Source organism: Chanodichthys erythropterus, chromosome 24 (assembly GCF_024489055.1).
Source record: "Chanodichthys erythropterus isolate Z2021 chromosome 24, ASM2448905v1, whole genome shotgun sequence".
Lineage (NCBI taxonomy): Eukaryota > Metazoa > Chordata > Actinopteri > Cypriniformes > Xenocyprididae > Chanodichthys > Chanodichthys erythropterus.
Window position 1 is genome coordinate 10389374 of NC_090244.1, and position 12369 is coordinate 10401742.

The 12369-nt window shown below is 37.3% G+C and overlaps 1 protein-coding gene across 6 annotated transcripts in view; it reads right to left on the reverse strand.

The window, feature by feature from the left end:
• Positions 1-12369, reverse strand: part of LOC137015254 (cytosolic carboxypeptidase 4) — a 202989-nt gene that overhangs the window by 40879 nt on the left and 149741 nt on the right. For all 6 annotated transcript variants that reach the window (XM_067380092.1, XM_067380094.1, XM_067380096.1 and 3 more), the window contains 3 exons: positions 6720-6849; positions 3008-3139; positions 2114-2290 (listed from right to left, as the gene is read on the reverse strand). In XM_067380092.1, the coding sequence (XP_067236193.1) occupies positions 2114-2290; positions 3008-3139; positions 6720-6849 (439 nt within the window). The remainder of the gene's footprint in view (positions 1-2113; positions 2291-3007; positions 3140-6719; positions 6850-12369) is intronic.

Genomic DNA, 12369 nt, shown 5'->3' on the forward strand with positions numbered 1-12369 from the left:
CGACCTTTGTGTCTCGGAGAAGTTTAATGACTATATATATATTTATTGTGTGTATATTTTTTTTATTATATATTCATAAATATATGAATATATAAACATATTAATCAAGTATGGAAACATCAATTCAGTATCTTTTTTAGTTTAGCTGAAGTACATAAACATTATTTCACATTAACAGATTTTTCTAGAAACAGTTTGTTATTCTTTTGAGAGACTAAGGCTGTTCCACACACTACTGTCTTGAAAGAAGAAAGCAAAGAGGATCTAACCAGCACAGTGAGAGACATGGAAGTCCCAGATGAACAACAACAAGACAAGAAGTACATCAGATTCCTAGTCTGAGAAACAGACCCCTGACTGGTGCTCGGCTGGCAGCTTCATTGAACAGTACAAACTAAACATCAACAGTCAAGAGAAGAATACGAACTTTTAGGCAGATTGCCAGAGAAGATCTAACCCTGACACATAAGAAAAAAAAAACAGCAGATTGAGAAAAATAACACAAATTGGATGGTGAACAATTATGGATGGATAACTCTAAGGTCTTGTTAGTCAATCCTGTCTTACTGAGAAAGAACAGGGCTGTTCTCAACCTGCCCACCTGTTAGCTGGCACAGATCCTGTCTTTGTTTTATTTGAGCTAAAAGGCCCATTTTGACTGGGAATAAGGACTTAAACTTAATAAAACGTCTCCCTCAAGAGCTGACATTCCCCTATCAGACATTATTCCTCAACCATTAGCACTTTCTGAAAACATTTTTCTTACTTGCAGAACCTTTGCAAGGTGCAGTCCATGGTCAAGAGTAATTCGGCACCCTGTCCTTTATTAAAGGGCTGCCAGACCTCCTAGAACGTTCTCAAATGTCACCGCGTTAGAATCACTCCACTTTGACTAAATACCATCTGCCAGTATCGCTAAGTTTGGCCTGTACAACATGACTGTTTGCTAAGCTTGCTGAATACCAAACCAAGTCCTTTTAAGGCAAGCCAGTTCACTTGGTGGCCATCTTGGGTAACATCCCCATGTAGAATTTCCTTTATATTTTCTAGCAACTTCTTATACACTTGTACAATTTGTCAAGATCATTTCTTATTAACAAATACCAAATTAGCAATACAATCACAATGCATATTTCCATATGCTTCTTATAGTGCATCTGGTACCAAAAGTTAGAGTGAAAAAAACTTCTGAGAGTTAATTCTCAGGGAAGTTAATACGCAGGTATCTAGGCTATGATCTGAAACCGCAAGTGGCTAAATAAGCAGGTTAATGAATGATTATTAAACTTGTAGATGGGGAGAGGATGAGTAGATAATGAATGCCTGGGAAAACGAGGGATGGTCCCTCAGACAGCATCATTAGAGAAGAGGGAGGATGTGGGAAGGCCAGATGGAGAATGCCAAGGGATGAAAAGAAGGTCAGATTTAAACTAGGTGCTTGCAGCTAATCTGCTTAAAAATGCAGTGTGGTATGTTGCAGCCACATAAAATGAAAATTCTGTCATCATTTACTCACCCTCTACAACTTGAGTTTTAGAGGGTGAGTAATTTTTGTGCTAAAAATTTGCACACAAAAGTGGCGCAACTGTTTAGTGAACCCGCTGAGGTTTATCAAAACCAGTGTTGGGGGTAACGCATTACAAGTAACTTGAGTTATGTAATCAGATTACTTTTTTACAAGTAACTAGTAAAGTAACGCATTACTTTTTAAATTTACAACAAAATATCTAAGTTACTTTTTCAAATAAGTAACTCAAGTTACTTTGTTTTCATATTTATTGATTGACAGCTCTCCTGTCCCCACGTTGAGAGAAATAAAGTGCCGAGGCGATGTGTGCGCTGAGCAAACATGATGGTTATTGTAGTTCTAGACTAAATGTGAACGTGCATTTACTCATCTCACTTGCAAAAGTAATGTAACACATTGCTTTTACTAAAAAGTAACTAAGTAAAGCAATTAGCTACTTTTTTAGGGAGTAATGCAATATTGTAATGGATTACTTTTAAAAGTAACTTTTCCCAACACTGATCAAAACTACAAAGTACAGGAAAGTAAAATAGTTAATTCACTAAACTGTGTATTTGACTGATCCATTCATCTAAAATGGCTAACCTTGTAGATGCCCTGATTACAGCCGTTGTAAGTGCTTTCCATGGTGTAGCTTCGGAGAACACCGATCTCCCTCCAAACGACCACCCGCGCTGTGGACGCCCGAGACTTCTCCACCAGATAGTTGCAGCTGTTGAAGGAGAACGCAGGTGCGATTCTGTCCAGAGTTTTTGCGATGGTCTGTTAAAACAAACAATGTATACGGTTTGAAAAAGAATCATGCATTTCATTGTATTTGCATTTTTATTCCACTGTTTTTAGTTCTAGTTTGTGTATATTTAGTTTAAGAGACTTCTTTGCATAGATGGCAGACATCAGACAGACAGCAGCTAGCGACGCAATATTTTTCACATTTCAGATTCCACAAATTTACATATGCCTTTAAACAGTCCTTTAACTCAATTCGTCACAGCCTTATGTTGAGGAGAAGCTTCCTTGAGCACAACTTCACAAACTGGCTCACAAATAAAAAAGTTTCATGAAGGATGGAAATAACCATGCCAATCAGAAAACAATAAGTCAGACAAAAAAAAGTCTCACGATAAAAATTATAAAATGCATAATGCATTTTTGGTCCTGTAAGACCAAAAATTATTTACAAGGAAGCTGTAAAACAGACGTATCTAAATATTTCACAATATTACTGCTCTACTATATATATGTGATCAAATAAACTCATGAGCATTAGAGACTTCTTTCAAAAACATTACAAATATTACTGACCCCAAATATATTTGATAATTTCAGGAGAATTTACTAAGAAATGATGAAGATCATATTAAAAATATCAAATTTGAAGTGTCAAAAGTGTCAATATCTTGGCAAATCTTATATATATATATATATATATAAAGAGATCTCATGTATGAATTTCTTTGTTATATGCACTAAGCGTACCCTGTATCCCGGGTCTTCTTTCAGGGAGACCGTATTAATGGGAGATCCAGACTGCCACAAGGTTTCCTTCATACTGCAGCCGTACAGAAACACATTCTTCTTCCTGGAGTGACCGTGGTAATCACAAAACACCTGTGGGATGTGATAACACAGCAGTTTTTCAAACGACATAGAGTGAAATGGCAAGACTGTGTTGTATTTGTGCGTCTGTGTGTGTGAATAACAGGCAAAGACAAGGAGGTCAAACGTCAGGTGGAAACAAAGTGTGTTTTGTAGCTTTCCTGACACAACAGCAACACAGAATTAACTTTAGGCAGAGCGAAACATAATTAATCTTGTGACATGACACACATGCATAAGATGTGGGGAATAAAACGCTAGACAATGCATTGAGTTTTGACTCTAATTCAAATTTTGTCTCTTGACAGTGTGGCTGCTAATTGGAGACAGCGCATAGCGATGCATGTCAACTTTTTGTAAAGGCTCAACTAGAGGACTCCATCCTCATTCATTAACTGTAAAAGTCACATTTTTTCTGTTTTAGAGAAATGACAATGTTCCTTTGACCAGGTACGCTGCAAAATTATTACTGTGATCAATTATGAACTGTGGCATAATTGATATGTAAATCTGGCTAATTGTGTCAAAGTATTCTTCACAACAGGTCAGTACCACTCAATTACAGGCCCACCAGTAGTAATTTCTGAATAATTTTAATTCACATAATTGTATAATTTATTTTAAGCTAGAAGTTCCATCAGTTCCAGACCTTATTTTTTTGGCTAGCATCAGTTTAGTTTGTACTAGAATGTTTGTTGACCATTTTTAATAGCATGTTCTCTCAAAAGTGTTGGTGAATCTACTTCTATTGCTTTTGTTTTTTTCCCCCCTGACTTGCATAGATAGGGCAATGGGTCCATTACTCCATTTCTTGAGAAACCTCTTTTGACAAAGGACAGAGGGTGGAAAGGGACGGAGGTAAAGATAGATGTTATTCTTCAGTGCCTTAAAAGCATCAGAAGAAGCTCAAAGGCACCGGACAAGACTCTATGAATAGACCTGACTAAAAATAAAAAAAAGCTCTTAATTTTTTTTCATCAGGTCATCTGAAACTCTGTGACTCTTTCTGCAAGATAAATAGTTATGGCAGTAGGTGGCAGTGGTAGTAAGACATTCAAAAACTGTCTTTATGAGTGTATTATTGAATAATTTGATTCACTCAAAATGCAGATTCGTTCAGAAACAAACCAAATGAATCTGTATGAGTGAGTCACTGAATCGTTTAATCACGTGATTCATTTGAAACATTCATTCTGGAAAGAAATAATTGACTTGCTGCGTCCCAATTCGCATACTATCCATCCTAAATAGTATTTGAAAAAAGGTATGTCATTTCAAGTATGTTGAAATGAGTATTCCAAAGATATCCGGATGGTCTATTTTTTCCGGTTAGAATTCGAAGTGCAGATCCGTGTACACTTCTAATGGCTAATATTGCCCATAACACATCGCGATGTGGACGAGGATTCGATTAGAACTACAAATACGAAAAAAGTGTTAAAAAACTACAAACATGGCGGACGTGCGAGGTCCGACGGATAAGCAGAGCAGTTAGGCCGTGTGTCCACCTAAGCGTTTTTTCCAGCTCCAAGCGTACTTTTTCAATTGTTTTCAATGGGAGCGCCGCGTTTTTTAAACGCCAGGAGCGTGACGAGGCGCTGAGCATCTTTTTCACGCTCAAGCGCTGAGAGCTCGGCGTTTTTTACAGGTCGCCTTGAGTTGAAGAATGTTCAACTTTGAGTAAAACGCTGCGCTCATCACTGTCACTTTTTTAGCCAGCCGTCCAATCAGAGTGGAGGAGGGGCGGGACAAATACAATTCCGACCAACTGTCACATTCTTGCTGTACAGCGACATCAACAAACAGAAACAAAATGGATGAGAAATTAATATTGCTGCTCTTTGAAAATACATAGCAAAGTAATTTTAACATTTTCAACATTTTAAGTCTGAAACAAATTACCTGAAAAATCAGTTTTAAGTAACAGTGCCGCGGATATTCCGTATCATAGCGGAATATCCGCGGCACTGTTACTTAAAACTGATTTTTCAGGTAAAAAAGTGACAGTGATGAGCGCAGCGTTTTACTCAAAGTTGAACATTCTTCAACTCGAGGCGACCGGTAAAAAACGCCCAGCTCTCAGCGCTTAAGCGTGAAAAAGACGCTCAGCACCTCGCCACGCTCCTGCCGTTTAAAAAACGCGGCGCTCCCATTGAAAACAATTCAAAAAGTACGCTCGGAGCTGGAAAAAACGCTTAGGTGGACACACGGCCTTAAGATAAAGTGGCTTGAATGATTAATAATCAGTATCCAAGCTGACAAAAAGATATTTATTAAATGTTATCCACATTATATTTCATCTGCAACAGTATTGTGAACTTTTATAACGATGCGTTTGGTCATTAACTTTTAAATGCATCATTATGCAAAGATGAGGAGAGTTCTCTGCATGAAAGACCCATGACTGGCAGATTAACGTCCGACTACATTTCTCTCCGAAACAATAGGAAATTAAATTTAATTGAATGTGGAAGATTTTAACTGTGACAAGATGATTGACAGGGCAGTTTAAACAGTTACAGGTTGCGTAACTAAGCGATAGAACGTCCGTTGAAGACGCAGTTATAACGAGGTAGTATGTCCCAAAGTTTGCATACTCTTCTGCTACACTCAAAAGTATGTACTTTTTCTTTACAAAAACAGTACATACTTTTAGGACGTAGTATGAGTAGGCGAATTGGGACGCAGCAACTGTTTTTATAAGTGAATCACTGAATCATTCACACAATTGATTTGTTCAAAATGCTGATTTATTCAGGAACAAAACAAATTACTCAATGTGTCCCAATTTGCATGCTATATACCTGAAATTGTATTATGGATTGTTAAAATTACTATTTAGGACAGATAGTATGCTAACTGGGAAAAAGGGACTGTCTTTATGAGCCGTATAATCATTTACTTCAAGTTGAACACAACTATTGTCTTCATGAGTGTGTCACTGAATCCTTTACTCAAGTGATTCATTCAAAAACATTCATTCATCCAGGAACGAAACAAGTGACTGTCTGTATGAGTGAGTCACTGAATCCTTTACGCAACTAATTTGATTAAAAAACACTAATTCATTTATGCAATTCGAGAAATATAGAAATATACCTCTGTCCATTGTCTTGACATTGAATTAAATAATTGGACAGCCCTAGTTTCAATTCATCAGCCAGCTGAGGCAAATTAATCATTTAGTAACTAAATCTAAAACAAAATCTTTGTGAGGAACAGTGCTAATACATCTACTATTAATCTTAATAAGTCGCACATTTAAGTCAGTCTTTCTGACATGATTTCATCCCTTGTAATATGGTTCATTTAATCAATTTCATCAAATTAGTCATTGCAAATAGCAGTTGTTTTCTGTTCTGATCTGATCAACACTGAAGTGCTAAGATCCACACAGGCCTCATTCTTCATTCTGTATGGTATAATATCCAAATCGGTTGTACCCAACACACATTTATGGATTTGGTCGCCCCTGACCTGCATTTAGAAGCAGAAAGCTCAGAGATCATGGAGCAATTTCCGGCGAGCCCCTCATGGAACTTTAGGATTCAATAGGTCAGTTACAGTGCAGCGAGATTTAATGGAAACTTACCAGCGGAGTCCTGCCTATGCTGTTGAGGTAATAGAGGAAGCCTTTGGTGTGGTAAATTGTGGGGCTTAAATTAGGGTCCGGTTTCAGCCACTGTCTGTTGAGATCCTCAGCAGTGAGAGAACAGCGATTACTGAAATAAATGAAAAGAAGAGAGATTACAAAGAACAGAAAGCCAACTTTAAACTAACTAAAAGACCAATTTGGATTTCAGCTCTTTAACGCAATTCCAGGGATCAAAGTAACATCAAAAACCATCTGAATTTGCGATCCAATATCTGATTCAGCGTACCTGTCTGTTTCAAGACAAGATAACGAATCTGTCTGCCTCTGTGCTTGTCCGTGTACCTGTGTGAATGTTAAAACCAGCGGAATTGTGATGTTTCCATATCAGCGTCTTCCTTTACAGGTTACTGAAAGGTCGCCGGTGAACAGAGGTATCTAGCGCACCACGCAACTAGTCTGTTGATTAGGAGCGAACAGCAGCTGAGCTTTATCTCCAGACAAAATCCTACTGGCATTTGGAGGCAGCTTGCCAACTATAGATTCCCCCACATTCAGTTCCTGAAAGCCAATTATATGACACAATGTTCAAACATTAACAAATTGATAGGCCGCGTTTGAAAATGCTGTGAGAGACTGTTGCTCTCTGATCACAGGTGCCCCGTTTAATGATTTCTCTGTGTCTTTCTTGATCTAAAATGAGCTAAAGCCTGTAATATTTTAGTAAAACACAATCGCCACCTGAAAACAAATACTATGCAACAAAAAATTCTGGCTTTTCATCAAATGCTATGGTTGTTTTCACAGACAATCGAAAATGGCTGCATACAAACAAAAGATGGAAGTCTTTTTTGCCTCTGAACAGTTTGCTCAACCAGACTTTTTCTAAGGATATCGATGATTAAACTAAGACGCTGTTAGAAGCATTAGAAATTAACTGAAAAACTGAACCGCATGACTATAAATACAACCCACTTTTAAAAGTCTCTCAGAAAAGCTGTGGCTTGCTGCTGAAGAAGTATGAGCAAAAAGCCACAATCTTCAGAAACTTTCATAGTAAACAAAAATGCCATATTCGAGGGGTCTGGAGACGAGGAAATTACTGTATTTTGTAGGTGAAAAAACACGGTTGTTCCGGACAGTTTCCAATGTACCCCAGGGGGCAGCAAAGCGGAAATGGAAAATTTTTCCTCCCCACAGCTGTCTATAGTTTAAAGTGAACCTACATAGGGTAAATAAGAAAAAAATAATAATAATAAAAAAAAAAAACAGAAACACTGTTTGTCAGCTGAGATGTCTTGAGAGTTAGATCAACATTACCCGTCTGTCTGTTCAAGCCATGTTTACACTAGGCGATTTCTGACTCGGATTTCCAACTCATTGTGTCATTATGTATTAATTGCCTGATATTTAGATCGTAAATATTTGATGAACCTAACTGAGGCTTTTGAAACTAACAACATCAATGACCATGTTTTTCCTCTCTTTTTTTAGAGGCACCATTTTGCTCTTGACAGGAATAATTTATGAACACTGCTCTTGTGTCTGATGACAACTAAGAGGTGGAACAGTATTTTGTCCCCTTTTATGGTTCTCCAAAAACTGACAGCTCCTCTAACACTCCTCTGCTTTTAAAATGTCTACTTCTCAATATTTCACCCATTGCACTGCAGTGCATGACACATTCTGCAGTAGCCCAAAGCAACCCTGGTCTCAAAGGCCAAATATAAATCAAACACAATAGTTCCGGCTAAAATATTTAAACTAAAAAAATGACATCATCCAATACCAATTAACACATAAACTGAACGTCTAATAGCCACTGACTCCACCAAACCGCAAAAACACAACATTTTATCATTTTGACTCCACCTACCTCAAAATAGAACATTCATTGTGCATTTGACTACACCCACCTCAAACACAAAATATCTAATGACCATTTGACTACATCCAAGCTCAAAAAACAAACACTCAATGATTATTTTGACTCCAACTACCTCGAAATAGAACACTCAATGGGCATTTGACTCCACCCACCTCAAACACAGAATATCTAATAACCATTTGACTCCATCCAAGTTCAAAAACCAAACACTCAATGATAATTTTGACTCCACCCACCTCAAGATGGAGCACCCAATGGGCATTTGACTCCACCCACTTCAAACACAGAATATCTAATGACCATTTGACTCCATCCAACCTCAAAAACCAAAAACGCAATGATAATTTTGACTCCACCTACCTCGAAATAGAACACTCAATGGGCATTTGACTGCACCCATCTCAAAAACCAAATGTCTAATGAACATTTGACTTAACTTTAGGCAATCTTGGTGTCCAAAGTGCTCATCAAATAGTAACTAACCCATGTAGTACAGGCATTTAACTCCAACTCAAAAACAATATACTTAATGGTAATTTGACTCCACCCACATCAAAACAAAACACCCAATGGACATTTTACTCCACCCACATCAAAAACTGAATGCCCAATTATCATTTGGTCTTGGCCCACCTCAAAATCTCAATAAATACTTGACCCAACTCGACCTCAAAAACTAAATACCCACGGGCCATTTGATTCCGCCAACATCAAAAACATCCAATCAAATGCCTCCTGACTCATTGTCAAAAGCAAACACATCACGCATCAGCATGCAAATGCTAACTGCTCTAGAAACATTTATTTCACAGCGGGCGAGAGCTAGTTAAGACTTTAATTAAGAATACTGTTGTTCAAGTGTATACGGATTATAATACAATCATCGTTTATACAGTTTATGATCCAAAAAGTTATAATGAAGCCATTAACGCAAGTCACTCCCCCTTTATAATCACCCGCTGAAAAATAGAAAAGCATTTGATGCTCACTGAGATAAGAAATGACAGAACAGTGGGAGTTTTTGAAGAGAAAACTGCATCTCATACATTTGTTCACATTAACTATTTATAAGGATATGAAGTGGCTGACAATGAGAGGAATCAACATATCACTTCAGAGAGGAAGTGCTGTAGCTGTAGTGCTCTGTTGACCAGATACATCACTTCATCCAGAGATGAGTTACAGTTCATGCTCAGTTTAGCTACAACACAGATAAATAAGAGGGGGGGGGGGTTATCAAAGCCCCATCTCACTCTTCCAGTCACATCCATCCTATACCAATCTATTTTATGGGTCCTCAGTGTAACTGCTAAGCATTATGCAGTGCTATATAGATCTTGTATAATTTGCTTATGATTGATTTGGTAACCATTAGGAAAGGACACAAAAACGATTGCTCGTACCACCTACAACAATAATCGCAGAAATCGATAAGCAATCCTGGAGTTACTTAAATTGTATTGTTGTTGTGCAGCACTTCCCGCCCAAAGTGCTCTGTTTGTAAATATAATGTACGTTAATGTGTCTTCTCAATAAAAAATTAAATATATAAATAAAAATTTATATCTCACTTATTTATACAAGTAATTTATGTAAATAAACATAAGATAATATGTTTATTTACACCCCCCCAACCCCCCCCCCCCCCCCCCCATCTTTGGATGACCGTAAAGTGAAAGTCGCCTCCTCTCAGCCGACACTAACCCTTTGAACTCACACAGACTATTATACTGCGCATACACAGACACTTCCTGATCAACTTACTGAAGCAGGACAGTTCAATTTACTCTCATGGTTACAGATAGATCAGTTGGATCAGTCTCAATAGCTTTTCGTCGCCTCGGCTAATGAGGTTATATCCTCGTTTTCTACTCAAATCTCCATCAGCTGGAGATGGGCACAATCAGTGACGTTAAGTCGAGCGAGAAGTAAAAGGAAAAGATATGAAAGATTGTCAGTATTGTGAACGGACCATTTCCTGAAAAAAAGGATAATATGGATGTTTTTAAGCCAATCACTTCAAGGCAACACTGACTGGTTGATGGTGCCCTAAGAATGTACACAGTACAGAGCCTTTTACTAGGTAATCTAGAACATAATATGTGACCCGCAATGAGCAAATGAAGAGTTAAGATGCAAAAGCCTCTAAGTGCCATCTGAAATTTCTTCTAAAATGAGCATTTTTATCAAGCTCGTATGTTTAGGTTCAGTAATTTCACTTTAATGTCAATTAATAGGTAATTTGCCATTAAAGTGAATTAACTGAACATAAACATGCATTTCAGATGGCACTTAGAGGCTTTTGCATCTGAACTCTTCAAATTTTCAAAAATGATTTAATGTTATTTTCACAATCTCTATAAAAAAACCTTCAAAATGATGTATGATTTGTTTGAAGTCGATAGATCAGCCAAGTCATTTTTGAGAAAAATCAAGGTTTTCTGAAGGTTCCAAAACAAAACCACCTAGCAACCACACCTTAAAATCCCTGTTAATAACACCTAATTTGGCACACACCTCATCATCTATAGGAATATATGTATGAAATATTATACATATATTATGTATATCACGTGCTGTCTGAGGCGTCTTTGTGTGAGCGCTTTGGATCTGTCAGTCAGCATGAATAAGATCGATTTGTTTATATCAGCATGAGTTTGAAAATCACATTTCATTGGTTCAGACTCAAAAATTTGCTAAGAATATATTAACAAAGTTGGAATGCTGTGCTTTAAAATGATACCAAACTTGGAATAATGAGGAAGTTACTGAGGGGAAGCGCGAGTGGTGAAGCGAGCAGAGAAAAACAAAATTTTTCATGGACAAAGAAAAAGTATCCTCTCAGAAAACAAAGAAGAAAGATACTTTTAGATGTTTCGATGCTATTTGAAGCTTCTGGATCACTAGATGATGGCTTAATGAACAGATTTTTGTAAAAACCTCAAATTCGAACAAAATCGACCCGTTTGACTTGTTTTGCCTGTAGTTCGTAATATATATATATATATATATATATATATATATATATATATATATATATATACACAGAAACAATAAGTGCACTTGTCACTGCAGAGTACAACAAAAGCGAGGAGGACAAGTAGGTAGTTAGAATGTGTGCTGTTTGGTGGGACGTAAAGAACTGCCATTAACGGATATTGGAAAGTGAAAATTAATTTTCACTTTTATTTGTACTGTGCTGATGGCATGGATGATAGAGGTTGAGGTCAGAGAAAACCAGCCGACTCTGTGAGCCCAGATCTGATGATGTAAAGCCTTTCTCCCACACGTCTCCTCTGACTCATCAAGGGAATGGGTGTTTGTTGGTTCACCTTCAAGCTGAAAGTGTAGTGTTATTTGTATTTCAGCCATCAATAATGGATCGTGCTGTTGGCAATTGTTTGATTCATGAAGAGAAACCTGCAGGCCAGTTTTGACAGTTTCCTCTTCAGTCTGTCTATAAAGGTCTGTTGATATAAAGTCCCATAATTCTCAACAATAGTGGTGCTTTGTTTTCAAACAACTCAGTGTTTTTGGATCTTTTCAGAGAACTGATTTGTTTACAGGAGCCTTTTAAAGTGTGTTCTTCCATGAAAAATAAGTGTTTACTGGGCACCAGCTACTGTAACCTATAGAAAGATTTATAGAATTAATCAGTAAACATACAAATTACAAAAAAATCTTTATAGTGAATCATTGAACAAATCCAAATGAATCTCAGATTAACTGAATTAAAAGAGTCACATTACAAAACAAATAACA